Raw genomic sequence first — 15,186 nt, forward strand, 5'->3', positions numbered from 1 at the left:
CAATAATGCTTGATAAGAAATGTACTCGTTATCTTGCCCATGTAATTGTAACCCCTCTGTATGGTATTCTCACAATAAAATAACTAAATAAAGCCGGGCACTGGTGGCTCATGCCTGTAATCCTAGCTACTCAGGAGGCTGAGATCTGAGGATCGAGGTTCAAAGCCAGCCTGGGCAGGAAAGTTCGTGAGACTCTGATCTCCAATAAACCACCACCACCCATCCCCATCCCTCCCCCCCTAGAAAACCGGAAGCGTGCTGTGGCTCAAGCGGTAGAGCTCGCCTTGAGCTGAAGAGCACAGGGACAGCGCCCAAGCCCAGAGTTCAAGCCCCACGACCACAACATAAATAAATAAACAAACAATACATAAATAAAATGAGGTAATATACATATACTTAGTTGTTCAGGGCTACAGAAATAACTCAGTGTCTGAATAAAATAAATGAATGAAGCTGCTATAGGTAACAATTCCCTTTGTCTGTAGAAATAAAGTTAAGCTAATTTATTAAACTTCTTTAAAAAAAATAAATAACAGACTGGTGCTGGTGGCTCATATCTGTAATCCTAGCTACTCAGGTAGTTGAGATCTAAAGACTTCACTGTACTATCTTAAACTGATCCACCTGAGATTGTTTCAGATTATTTGCTTTAGAAGCTTTTGTATTGTAATGTTCATTATTCCACAGTCTGAGAAAAATACCTTTGCCAAGACTCTAAGGAATTATTGGCATCAATTTTCAATACATTGTTTTCTCAGGCTTTACTTAGCCCCAGTTTTCTTAATTATTTTTTGAAAAACAAGAGGAAGATTCCCACAGATGTAGAAGGGTTTTATAATAATACTTCTAGGTACTTAATGAATTAAGGTTTCTTAACAATAATACAAATACTGTGGTAATAAATAATAACTTATTTTCATAGTCATTTTCCCTTGATGTTAGTTAATGCATGCTTTGATAATTCAGTATATTATTTATTTAGCACTTAATTAGACTATAGACCTATTGTTTAAAATCCCTTTTTTAATTTTATTTATTTATTTTGTCAGTTGTAGAACTTGAACTCTGGGCCTAGGTGCTGTCCCTGAGCTCTTCAGTTCAAGGCTTAGTTCGCCATTTGAACCACAGCGCCACTTCTGATTTTCTAGTGGTTAGTTGGAGATAAGTCTCACAGACTTCCAGGGCTGGCTTTGCATCATAATCCTCTTATCTCAGCCCCCTGAGTACAGGCGTGAACAACTGGCACCCAGCTAAAAATCAATATTTTTTGTATTAAAACTTTTAAAATATTTTCACTTTTTCTGCCACTGTGAATAATTAAGAATTGATTAACTCTTAATAGGCATAATGTTTCCCTAAGTTACTTAGAAGATTTGGAAATTATCCTTTTTTACTTCGTTGTTGTTTTTTGGTACTGGGGTTCAAGTATTCTACCACTTGAACTACTTTGCCCACCAAAATTTTCTATTTAACATTATTTCCTTTACAGGTTTGAGTAATCTTTATACAAAGTGCTGGGAAGCAGTAGTGTTTCAGATTGTAGATTTTTGAATTTATATTTTGGAATATTTGCCTATATTTTATCATTTGCGTATTGGTAATCTGGAAGTTTGTAATGTTCTAATATTTGGGTTTAAAATTTTAGACTCAGATTTGGGATGCTCATCTTGCCCTGTATCACTAAGAAACAAATGTAGTAGTCGCTTTGATGTTGGTTGGAAAGTGGAGAGTAAATGACAGTTTTACTTCTTAATTTTTTTCACAACCTAAGTGTTGTTATGATTCAGAATTCTCACACTGGACTTTATATGTATTCTTCTAGTGCCTTCAGAATACTATTAGAATCTGATGAAGACAGGCTTCTTGTTATATTTAACCGAGGGTTGATCTTGATGACTGAGGTAAATACTTTATCATATTCTGGATTTCTCTCATCTTAATGTTCTCACCAAAACTACTTACTTGTTTTATGAATGTGTAAAATTTATGGTAGTCTATTTTGTATGTGGCAAAATTTTAATTAGATTAATAAATGCTAGTTTATGCTTAACAATAAGATCAGAATTTTAGAGCATCCTTTCTTTTCCTTTGTTTTGTATTTAGAAAAGGCATTTGAAATAAACCAGCTTTATTATTTGTAAGAGCATAAATAAAATTCACATGATTTAATCAAGGGCACACATTATTTCACAATAGTTGGCTGATTTGACAGAGTAGGGAAAATAAAATTAACATCATCAAAGGAAGCTATTTAGGTTGTTACCGATGGTTAGAATCTGCTGTCATTTCTTCCCATAATTCCACATCCACAGATGGTGAGATGATTTGAAAGCCACCAGTGGTACATTATAACCTTTAATCTCTTAATGAAGATAAAACAATGTGTGTCAAGAGTATAGCAAGAATAAAGTAGAATAACTTTTTCAATTAATGAGATTATTGAGTAGAAACAAAGCATGTTTGAACTGTGCTTTGAAGGTTAAGTGGGGGAACATTCAGATCAATGACATGAGTACAGAGGTATGGAACTACTGGTTCTGTTTGAGGAATGGCTATTTCGTTTAGGTTAAAAGAAAAAACATCTAGGGGGCTGGGAAGGTGGCTCAGTGGTAGAGCGCTTGCCTTGCATGCCCGAGGCCCTGGGTTCGATTCCTCAGCACCACATAAGCAAAAAGAAAAAAGCCAGAAGTGGCGCTGTGGCTCAAGTGGTAGAGCGCTAGCCTTGAGCTGAAGAGTTGAGGGACAGCGCTCAAGCCCAGAGTTCAGGCCTCATGACCGGACCCCCACCCCCACCCCACCCCAAAAAAAAAAACAGCATCTGAAAAGATTAGTGAGAATTTTAAGTCTTTCATTTAACAGATGTTTGAATGTCTACTCTATGCCATACTTTCTCTAGGCACTGACAAGACATATATACACAGATCCTGGTCTCACAGTTTACAGGCTAAATATTGCCTCCATATGTTACTTAGATAATGCACTGCCACAGATTCTAAGCTCAGAATTTTGGACTTTGAATTATGAATAGTGTAATAGACTGACCTGACTCAAGGATTAGAAGGAGGGATGCTTTATAATATAGCAAAATGGAAAAATGTGTAAGGATTTTGTTAATATAGATTATAGTATAGGTTATAGGTAAAGGTATTAGAAGACTTGACAAGTCAATACATTTTAAGGAATTTAATCCATATCTTTGGAGCTCTTTTACCTATTTCAGACCTATTTTTTGAGTATGATTAGTGGCCATTTCACTATTGTCTTTCTATCTAAGCCTGGGAAAATTATTTAAAAGTTACCTATTTTCCATAATCTTTGTAATTTCTAAGGTTATGGGAATTAAAATAGATCTTATTTATTTGTTTTTAAAGCTGGTTACAGTCTCTGCACACTAGGTTACATTCTCTGCACACTAAAATGTTTACAACAAACAGGGCTCTGAAGGTGAGAACTTTTCATATATTTTCAAAGAGCTGAATAGGAGGCTTTGACTTGGTTAGAAATTAGATAACATTTGCTTTGCATATATGTGCACAGACTTACAGTTTGCATCTAAAAATAGCTCTCAGGTTGAGCATTACCATTCTGTGGCTTAATAAAGTAAAAGCAAAATTAAGTTTCAATTTTTTTAATCACTTGTAGTCTTTCAACACATTGCACATGATGTATCATGAAGCTACAGCTTGCCATGTGACTGGAGACTTAGTAGAACTTCTTTCAATATTCCTTTCGGTTTTGAAGTCTACACGCCCATATCTTCAGAGAAAAGGTTTGGTCATTCCTACTTCTTTTGTTAATGCTACTGTTAAAGAAAGAAAGATAAGCCAGGCGCCTATAATCCTAGCTGCTCAGAAGGCTGAGATCTGAGGATCATGGTTCAAAGCCAGCCTGGATAGAAAAGTCTGTGAGCCTCTGATTTCCAATAAACCACTAGAAGACTGGAAGTGGCACTGTGGCTTAGGAGCTAGAATGCTTGCCTTGAGCTGAAGAGCTCAGGGACTGTACTCAGGCCCAGAGTTCAAGCCCCACAACAGACAAAAAGAAGAAAAAAGAAAAAGAAAGAGGGAGGGAGAGAGAGAGGGAGGAAGGAAGGGAGGGAGAGAGAGAGAGAGAGAGAGATAAGGGCTGGGAAGGTGGCTTAGTGGTAGAGCGCTTGCCTTGCATGCCTAAGGCCCTGGGTTCAGCACCACATAAGCAGAAAAAGTGGGAAGTGATGCTGTGGATCAAGTGGTAAAGCGCTAGCCTTTAGCTGAAGAGCTGAGGGATAGCGCCCAGGCCCAGAGTTCAGGCCTCATGACCGACCAAAAAAAAAAAAAAAATGTCAATTGCAGGAGAGCCAAACCGGAAAGAAATTGTCTTCTAGATTCTGTGCAGAAAGTTGCTTAAGCTTGCTAAGCAGGAAATTTTTGTCCTGTCCCGGAATGTTCTGGTGAATTCTCTATATCTGTCTGAAAAACAGGCAAATATACCACAACTGTTTAAGATTTAGGAGCTAGATAAACAATTCTAAGCACAGTAACCAAAGTTAAGTTTCCTTCGTGAAGGTTTTCTGGCCTAGAAACCTCCATGGCTCAAATGACCATTATTTTGTTTCAAGGAAAGTTAACTATAAAACCCAACTCTTACATTTATATAAGACAGTATGAACACTGAATATCATATATATTCCTAAAAAAAGAGGAACATAATTGCTACCTGTAGTTCCAACATGGGACAGATACATGCTGCTTTCTGCCCTAGTCCTTGAGAGACAAGGAAAACTACTTTGATTGAGGAGTTGGAGACCCACTTGGGCAACAGCAACAACAAATAAGTGGCATATATTTATCACTAGACAATGTACTTTAAGAATTCTATGTTGCACACCAGTAGCTCAAGTCTGTAATCCTGGCTACTCAAGAGCCTAAGACCTGAAAGAAGAAAATAAGAAAATCTATCAAACTTAGCCACGCATAGTGGCTCAGCAGGCCTGTAGTTCTAGCTACATGGGAAAGCGGGATTAGGAGATCTTGGTTTGAGGCCAGATCAAGCAAAAAGTTCATGGCACATACCTGTTATTCTGGCTACTAGGGAAGCACAATGGCTCCATGCTGTGGTGCCCACCTGTCATCTCCAGTGATGTGTGGAAACACAAGTATAATCATGGCCCAGGCATAAAGCAAAACTCAGAAAATAACTAGTGCACAAAGACACTGAGGGCATAATCACTTAGTTTTCACCAAACATGTTTTTAATATGATTAAATTTGAGTCACTTAGAGTTAGTATTCTGTAGTTTACAAAATAAAAAATTGTGAGAAATTGTCATCTCTCAAAAGCTATTTTATGTATGCTTTTATATTTGCAGATGTGAAACAAGCGTTAATCCAGTGGCAGGAACGAATTGAATTTGCCCATAAACTGTTAACTCTTCTTAATTCCTATAGCCCCCCAGAGCTAAGAAATGCCTGTATAGGTAAGTTATTTGAAATAACCACATGTGCAAAAACCCAGAAATTATTTCTGTGAGGTTTGTGTTTTTGAAAAGTGATAGTATTCCTATAGGGTTTGGAATACAAGTATACTTTTATGTGTAGTTCACATTGTCAGGTCTTAAGAAAATTAAATTTTTTTTCATCTAACAGTAATTACTCATGTGGTTACTCAATATATCTGAGCTCTTTGACCTTTAATGACCTAATTTGTAGCTCTGAAATCCTCTTGATTCTATAAAAGCAAAGCTGAATCATATAGATATGTATGTTGTGGTTAACAATTGGATTGTTAACCTGCCAGAAAGTGTTGACATCACTCTGAAAGGATGCATAGTGATTGTTCCATTGGTTGTTCCAGAGGAACCCTCCTGAGGTCTTGAACCATATCAGTGTAGAACTCAATCTCCTTGGTAAGAAAAAGAAGTGGATCTGGGGTGACAAATAGTGGTAAATAGGAACTAGAATCTTACAGAACATGATAGTGTTACTGGGCTTCTGTGTATAGTTACTTCCCCATCATCATTGTTATTCTGGAGGGGGTCTCTACTTGAAATCTGAAACTCCCTGCATGAAAATACATCCAAAGAGTTTAGATGAGGACAAGTGTTGTTGTTCAATATCTCAAGCCCAGAATAATGAAGTTAATCCTTAAAAGAAATGCAGTGAACCTGTTTCAGATTCAGCTGCTTTGATTCAGCAAGCAACAACAGTTAAAATTTTGGATAGTGTCTATGTTTCAGAAAAAGGAACCGTTCCAACAGGCTAGTGAGTAAGATCTAAGTAAATACAGCTACAGAATTGCCATCTGGGATTCTGATACTAATTTTTTTGTGGGAAAGACAGTTTGCAAAGGTTGCTACACTACAATTTCATCAAGACTTAGAAGTTTGAAAATAACAGGTTGCTTTAAATCCAGTACTTTAATACTCAGTTGTGTTTTAATTTTCAGATGTCCTCAAGGAACTTGTGCTTTTGAGTCCCCATGATTTTCTTCATACTCTGGTTCCATTTCTACAACACAACCATTGTACTTACCATCACAGTAACATACCAAGTACGTATTCATCTAGCACAATATTTTGAATATGGTTGGCAATGAATCATTCTGCACACTGAATCTTGGAGATTTATTTTTCCATTTATTCTTATTGTATACTTTTAATGTCTTAGTGTCTCTTGGACCTTATTTCCCTTGTCGAGAAAATATCAAGCTAATAGGAGGGAAAAGCAATATTCGGCCTCCGCGCCCTGAACTCAATATGTGCCTCTTGCCCACAATGGTGGAAACCAGTAAGGTATGTTGGGATGCCAGGAAAGTCATGTTTCTATAGTAGAGTAATTTGAAATTTCCCCCTGGCAGTTATGAGTACATTAGACTTAAGTGATCATTTTGTGGATCCTAAGAATGGACTCATTGGACTTTTTCCATTCAGTGCTCTGAAATACTGGTTAAATATTTACAAAATCAACAATAAGCTTAAGGAATAAGTTTTTCTTCCCCTGAAAAAAAATAGCTTAATAGTAAGCCTTAGTGTTTGTCACTAGACTAAATTATAACTGGGTCATATATCTAAATCTGAAAAGTTAAGTTAGGTACTTAACTATTTTTTAAATTTCACCATATAATCAAGACCTCTTTTATTGCCCTTAAATCACATTCTTCTTGACCTATGCATAATATATAATATCACTGATTGTTTTATCATCATTTTAGTCTGTCCTCTAATGCTTATTCTAAAATAATGCCAATTCTAAATTATAGAAACAAGATACATTGACAAAGGGTTTTTATGGGTTTTTTTTAACAATTTTTCCTTTTGTATTTCTTCACTCACACTTCATTCACACTCTCTCTCCATCTTTAGATCTTAAGTATACTTGAGAGATTCTCATAAGATAAAATATTTAAAATGATTCTATAGTCTTACACAAATAACTTCACATTTATTTCAAAAGTCATATTCTTTTTGATATGTCTATAGAACCAAAGTGTCACATGTTAAAATCCTACAGTAATTTTATTCTATCAAAGTATATAGAAATAATGGGTCATTTTAATAGCATTTGCACATTGAAAATAAACTTATGACAATTAAGATCTTAATAACATTACTAATTTAGAATTTAAAACTAGATTCTTATAGAATTTAAATATTTAATCATTTTTAGTTAAACTTATTACATTTGCACAAAATATGCTCTTTAATTTATTATACAATTTAAGTGCAACCATTTTATCATCTTTAACCTTCAGGGCAAAGATGACGTTTATGATCGTATGCTGCTAGACTACTTCTTTTCTTATCATCAGTTCATCCATCTATTATGCCGAGTTGCAATCAACTGTGAAAAATTTACTGAAACATTAGTTAAGCTGAGTAAGTATAAAAGATGAGCAGTAAATTCCACTGAATTATTTGAAGACCCTAGCCATTCAGGAAGGGGAAAAAAATATATGAGACAATACTTTTTTTTATTTTTTAAAGTGAATGTTTAAAAATATTAGTTCGTATTCTTGGGAACATTTAATTTTTATTAAGAAAACACCAACTTACTGGTTTCCATTGACTATTCCTGCCCAGAGTTTCAGCTGGCCTATAAAAGGAGTGTGGAATAGGGCTGATCCCATTTGCACATAGAAGCCCATGTCCACCATCTGCCCAGCAGAACTGTAAAATAAAACAAACAGAAAACTGCTCTGCTTAGGGAGACAGGCTTAGAGATGGACTTCCCCAGCCATGACCTTGAGGGTAAGATGAGCTCTATAGTGCCAGCTGTGCTTTGGAGCTGGCAGTGCCAGTAGCAAGCAAGTGGGCTCACCAGTGTGAAGCAGAGGTGCATATGTGAGTAATTAGGAGGTAAGTCTTCTAAAATAGGTGAGTGAGAAGAAGAGAAATTTGGAAGGGGAAATGTAGGAAAAAGAAAACCCTTCAGTGAATTTTCCAAGGATGTGCCTGAGGTATTATCAAGAGAACCGTTCCTAATGGGTGACTTTACACTACCTAGTACGTCTTTAGAAGGGACATCCCCCTCCCCTGCAGTGTCCCTAATCCACGCAACTTCCAAGTTCTGAGACTCTATGTTCTACCTTCTCACTTCATCAGGGATGGCCCAGGAGCCTAGCTACTCTCTGTAGTTGTAACATACTCATGAAACTACTACATAGGTCAAGAAATAGAATAGTATTATACCCTAGCAGTCCTCTTTGTACTCCATCTCAATCCCAGTTCCCAGTTCCTTCTACGGGAAAGATTTTGATCCATTCCTGATAGAGTAAAGTAGATTTCATTATCCAAGAGGAAGGCAGTGGTTAACAGCTGTCAGGGAAAACATCTTCAAGAACTATCTTATTGGTAAGTGATTAGAGCAAATTCAAATTTGAAAACTGTTCCTCCCACCTGTTATTATTAGCAAATTATGCATATATAATATATGGCTAAAATGCCAGGATAGGGGGATTAAGAATATCCTCAGATTTGCTGTTTCAGGAAACAGCAAATGCATCTCGGTTGTGCACTTGGCAAAACCTAAAACCTAGCAGTAACAATACTCAGGTATGAGATGCCATTCAGGAGTTCCGGTAGGTAGTACAGACTTGCTGGTAATTGTGTTCACATAATGTATGCCAAAAGTTAATGGGAGGATATTTTAATCTTATTTGAACAGCTTTGATCAGGTAATTCATGTTCTTCCTTTTTGTGAACAAGGGTAATTAAACATGGAGGGGAGAAGCAGAACATACACCTATCACACCGAATTAACTTGCATATTTTGTACTAAAATTACTTTTGTAATCTTGTAGCAGTATTGACTCTATTCTCTGTATCAACACTATCTCTCACTGCACCACTACCACAGTACGTGAGTGTTGCCATATGTGAGTGCTGGGAACATGAAATATAATTAAGGAACTATATGTAAATAACCAAATGTGGTGGGTGGTTTAGCACTAGATATAAACCAAACCATACCACCTCAGATGTGAAGTTAGAAAATAACCTAAAAGCAATGCTATCCTATCTACTTTACCAAACATGGAAAGATTATGTCCCAGACTTTGACATTAACTCCCTCCTGGAACTAAAATGACTGTTTCCAAGGGGAGACTTGAAAAAAAATAAAGCCTACATTGATACACTGCAGTGGTGAGCAGAGAATTGATAAGAATTTTTGTTTTTGTTCTACTTTAAATAGTTGTACAAAGGGGTTGCAATTCCAGGTGTCAGGTTATGAGTATAATGCTTCTTGGACAATGTCACTCTTTTCTTCATTTTCTTTCTCCTATCCCCACCCACAAGTGTTTTTTGTTTGTTTTGTGCCAGTCCTAGGGCTTGAACTCTGGGCCTGGACACTATTCCTGAGCTTTTTAGCTCAAGCTTTGCACCATACCACTTGAGCAGCAGCTTGTGTTATAGCTTTTTGGTGGTAGATTAGCATTTCAGATTTTTTTTTTAATCAGGTTAGCTTCAAAGCACAATCCTCGGATCTCAGCCTTCTGAATAGTTAGGATTGCAGGTGTGATCCATTTGCACCCAGTTCTAGTTTTGATTTGTGTGATTTCTTCAAGAAAAAGTAGGGTAAATTTAAATTGGCTACTTCCTTATGCTTTTGAATCTTGCTTGAATTAATTAATTCAAAGATGAGGTTATTAAAATACTTTAACCATAAGTAGAATTATATTGGAACCTATGTTTGTAGTTTCTACTTAGGAAAAAAATTCTTTATGGTTTTTATATAGACAACCAAGCCTTTCAAGATTTATTAGGCCAAGCACTGACATTTCTAATCTAACTACTCAAGGGGCTCAGATCTGAGGATCTTGGTTGCTAACCTGGGCAAGAAAGTCTGTGAGATTCTCTCTAACTAGCTAGCAAAAGCCAGAAGTGCATGTGGCTGAGGTTGTAAAGCACCAGCCTTGAGTGAAAAAAACTAAGTGAGTGTGAGGCCCTGAGTTCAAGTCTAGTACTGACGGACGCGCATACACACACACACACACACACAGATTTATTACAAGATAAAGGGAAATTATATAGTAATTACAGATTAGAATTCCAGAGGGCAACAGAGCTGTAGGTACTAAATAGTAAACAAAAGGGAAAGGTAGAGTCCCTTAAAAAGAGGCCTGTCAGGAATGGAGTTAGAAGAAACAAAGAAATAGGAAAGGGAGCATAGCTGCTTGCTACTATCAGAAAGTACAATGTATGTGTGGAACCACAGTATTTTGATATTTAAGAACAGCAGAGTTTAGCCAAAAAATAGAAAAGATTTCACTGCTGATCTCTAGAAATTCCAGTTTTTGTTTTTGTTTCTTTGGGGGGGGGGGTGTTTGTTTTTTTGTCAGTCATGGGCCTGAACTCTGTGCCTGGGCACTGTCCCTCACAGCTCAAGGCTGGCGCTCTACCACTTAAGACACAGTACCACTTCTGGCTTTTTCTGCTTATGTGATGATGAGGAATCAAACCCAGGGCCTCATGCATGCAAGGCAAGCACTCTACCACTGAGCCACCTTCCCAGCCCTAGAAGTTTAGTTTTTTTAATATACACAATTCACAACACTATCCAAAAAAGATACACATCAAAATATCATTCACAAGGGTGAAGCATGACAGCACATGCCCATAATCCCAGCTTACTCAGAAGGAAAATGTAGGATAATCATGGTTTGAAGCTAGCCAAGGAAAAAGCAAGGGTAGGGAGAAAGCAGATAGGGCTTAAGTCATAGAGTGCCTGCCTAACAAGTGGTAGAAAGCCTTGAATTCAAACCCTAAAATTGTAAACAAACAAAAACAGGTATTACTCACAGATCTGTTTCTCTTATCACTTTTTCATTGTAAGTGCATTTTTTTCTCCCTTATATAAAGTAAATTCTAGGGGCTGGGAAGGTGGCTCAGTGGTAGAGCGCTTGCCTTGCATGCCTGAGGCCCTGGGTTCGATTCCTCAGCACCACATTAGCAAAAAGAAAAAAGCCGGAAGTGGCACTGTGGCTCAAGTGGTAGAGTGCTATCCTTGAGCTGAAGAGCTGAGGGACAGCGCCCAGGCCCAGAGTTCAGGCCCCATGACTGGACCCCAAAAAAAAGTAAATTCTAATAAGAATTATATCAAAAAATAGGTGGAACATTGAGATAATTGGTTAGCTTCCTGGGAATTGGAAAGCAAATCTCTGATACTTATTAGTCCTTTAACCAAAATCAATTCCAGTGAAACATCTAATTGAGAAATCTGTTGAAGTATTAAAACCATGAGATTATGTGGATAACACCTTGAGATACAAAGGAACACTGTGTCAAGGAAGAAACAAAACTAGAAACAAGGGGCTGGGAAGGTGGCTCTGTGGTAGAGCGCTTGCCTTGCATGCTCAAGGCCCTGGGTTCGATTCCTCAGCACCACATAAGAAAAAAGCCGGAAGTGGCGCTGTGGCTCAAGTGGTAGAGCGCTAGCCTTGAGCTGAAGAGCTGAGGGACAGCACCCAGGCCCAGAGTTCAGGCTCCACGACCGGACCCAAAAAAAAAAACAAAAAAACTAGAAACAATAAGAAATCGAACATTTTCATTATGTAAACATCAAAACTTTTGCTTAGGATATGGCTCAAGTAGTAAAGCACCTGCCTAACAAAAGTGCAAGACCCTGAGTTCAAACGCCAGTACTAACCCAAAAAGAAAAGTCAGCTTTCTCTGGGATATCAGAGTGGTGTTGACTAGAGATGTAACTGGTTTATTACTTCCTAAAAGGCTCCAAGGGACGTGTATTTCAGACATCCACAGAAGCCAGCCCTATAGTCCACCAAGAGCAAATCCATATTAATCATATTTAAGATACGTATTTATAATTCCAGAGTTGTCAGTTCATTCATAAAGGAAAAACTGACATAGGAACCTGAATGTTCTATAAAGGGAGCATCATATTCTATTTTAGGAACCTATAAGAAAAGCCAGATAAGCAATGGTTTGTTACTTAGGGTGATTCAGTATTTGGTATTCCTAGGCTGTCTTGATGATTCAGTCCTATTACTTTTGGGCTTTCTATTATCTGTCAGTGCCACCACTTTCCCCTGAATAATGTGTGGATGGGGTAGACACTTCTAGTTTTATAGAAGAGTACACAAAAGAGGCTGGGCATGGTAGCCCTTAGCTGTAATATCAGCTACTTGGGCAGAGTAGGAGGAATGCAGTTAAAGCCCACCCTGGCAATATTTGTGAGTCTTAACAAGTAAGTTGAGCATGATGGTTTGCATCTGTAATACTAACAACATGGCAAGAATAGGTCAATGCATCACCGTCTGAGGCTGCCACTAACAAAAAATGTAAAACCCTATCCAAAAAATAATTGTAGAGCCTCTGCCTGGTAATTGGGAGTTTTTGAGCTTCACCCAGTATTTCCTTCCCTTAAACAAAAAGTAGACAAAGAATCATAATATAGTTCAGATAGAAAATCAGCTAATATAACATTTCTTTTAATAACATTATCCAGCAGCTTCTACAGTATGAGCTTATGAGTTAGTAGTGAGGAAAGGATGTATTTGGAATGGTTTCTGTGGTGGTTTTTTTTATTAGTTCCTTCATGGGTGGGATGTTATCAGGATACAGACCTTAAAAAGGATGCCTGATATCACAGGATAAAGAAAGATCAGTGGTATGAAATTCTGTGTGTTTATTTGTTGCTGTTGGGTGTTTTGTTTTGTTTTTGTCCAGTCATGGGGCTTGAACTCAGACTTGGCTTGTCCCTGATCTCTTTTGCTCAAGGCTAGCACTTTTACCATTTTGAGCCACTGCACCACTTCCAGTTTTCTTGTGGTTAATTGGAGATAAAGAGCCTCATTGACTTCCTGCCTGGCTGGCTTTAATGTGTTTTATTTTAGAGGTGTCCACTCTCGTTTATGGAGGTAAAAACTACAAGCTTGTCTGAGAGCTCTAGTGATTACATCATCTAATACTCAAAGAGGAGTCTGGTGGGAGTTAAGAGGACATTGGTTTCTGGTTTGAGTCATAGACTAAGGGGCTTCTCATCCACAGTTGGATTATGAAGATACTAGAGAAAACTCTCCAGAGGAGAGTGGCATAGCTTGAAAGGAATAAGAAGGACTATGAAAAGGTCTTTAGAGCCAGGTGTTAGTGGTTCACACCTATAATCCAAGCTACTCAGGAGGAAGAGATCTGAGGATCGAAGTTCAAAGCCAGCCCAGGCAGGAAAATCAGTGAACCTCTTTTTTGTTTGTTTGTTTGTTTGTTTATGTGGTGCTGAGAATCAAACCCAGGGCCTCATGCATGTGAGGCAGGCATTCTACCACTGAGCCACCTTCCCAGCAAATCAGTGAAACTCTTATCTCCAGTAAACCACCAGAAAACCAGAAGTGGCACTGTGGCTCAACTAGTAGAGTGCTTGCCTTGAGCTGAAGAGTACAGAGACAACGCTCAGGCCCAGAATTCAAGCCCTACGACCGACCAAAAAAAGAAAAGAAAAGGTCTTCAGCTTCCCATGAATGATACAGTGTTTTCTAGTGAACTATATGAGGTGGTCCAGCAAAATATTTTTATTAGCAATATGTATGATTTTTCTATTACAAATTAGCAAATAAAATGGTTTTCTAGATGTTTATATTACATAAATAAGGCTAACATGACACTAACCTCTCAAGTAAGTAAAGTATCAAGAAAACAGTAGTACAGGTAATGGAAGTACAGGTAATGTGAAGATTTTCAAAATAATGCATGAATTACTGAAGTTTGGGCAAACACTAATTACTGGAAAGATTCTAGACTTTTGAATCAGATAAATCTGGGATAAACTTCTGAACTGATTTTGGGATGGACTTCAGCAGATTATTTTTCTTTGAACTTATTGTCCCATTCAAATAAATGATACAAATTGAGGATAAAATACCCTCCCAAAGTTGATGAGAAAAATCTAATGTGATTTTCTGACATAGCTAACACATTGGATTCTAGTAGAGATTTATGCTTTATTTGTACAAAAGACGTACTTACATCAGGAAATCACTTAGTTTTTTTAGATCATAAAAGGCCTTCGTGAGTTTTTGTTTGTTATGGCAGTTCCTTTTGGTAGTTATAGAAATTAGAAATAGACCGTTTCAGTTTGTGGATTCATTGACCAAAGAAACAGAATTTATGTTGGAGCAGCCTCTAGTTGAGAAGACTGGCAGATTAGTTCTGTAAGGAATTGGACAGTAGTAATATTTTCAACTTTAGGCCATATCTGTTGTGTTATTTGGGGTTTTTTGTTTTTATTTTTGTTTTGGTAGGTTGTGGAGCTTGAACTCTGGGCCTGGGCACTGTCCCTGCACTCTTTTGCTCAAGGCAAGTGCTCTACCGCTTGAGTCACAGCCCCACTTCCAGTTTTCTAGTGGTTTATTGGAGATAAGAGTCTCACAGAGATTTTTGCCCGGCTGGCTTTGAACCGCGATCCTCAGATCTCAGCCTCCTGAGTAGTTAGTAGTAGGCCTGAGGCACTGGCCCCAGCTTTTGGCTTCTTTTTTTGTATGCTCATACATTCCAATACGGATGGTTGAACTCATGGCCTCTCCGTTTTCACACCCACTGTTGGCACTCTGCCATTTGGGCCACACCTCCAGTCTGAATTTTTCTGGTTAATTGGAATAAGGATCTCACAGATTTTTTTCTGCCTGAGCTGGCTTCAAACTCGATCTTCAGATCTAAGCCTTCTTTGAATAGATAGGATTACAGGTGTGAGCGACTGGT

General features: G+C 37.7%; 1 protein-coding gene across 3 annotated transcripts in view; it reads left to right on the forward strand.

Moving 5' to 3' along the window:
• The window catches only part of LOC138815268 (ubiquitin carboxyl-terminal hydrolase 34), a 204,784-nt gene that overhangs the window by 181,992 nt on the left and 7,606 nt on the right, over nucleotides 1-15,186 (forward strand). For all 3 annotated transcript variants that reach the window (XM_070004564.1, XM_070004565.1, XM_070004566.1), the window contains 6 exons: nucleotides 1,823-1,901; nucleotides 3,643-3,769; nucleotides 5,347-5,454; nucleotides 6,423-6,527; nucleotides 6,644-6,768; nucleotides 7,728-7,851. In XM_070004564.1, the coding sequence (XP_069860665.1) occupies nucleotides 1,823-1,901; nucleotides 3,643-3,769; nucleotides 5,347-5,454; nucleotides 6,423-6,527; nucleotides 6,644-6,768; nucleotides 7,728-7,851 (668 nt within the window). The remainder of the gene's footprint in view (nucleotides 1-1,822; nucleotides 1,902-3,642; nucleotides 3,770-5,346; nucleotides 5,455-6,422; nucleotides 6,528-6,643; nucleotides 6,769-7,727; nucleotides 7,852-15,186) is intronic.

The sequence above is a fragment of the Dipodomys merriami genome, unplaced genomic scaffold (assembly GCF_024711535.1).
Source record: "Dipodomys merriami isolate MVZ:Mamm:240054 unplaced genomic scaffold, mDipMer1.0.p SCAF_63, whole genome shotgun sequence".
Taxonomy (NCBI): domain Eukaryota; kingdom Metazoa; phylum Chordata; class Mammalia; order Rodentia; family Heteromyidae; genus Dipodomys; species Dipodomys merriami.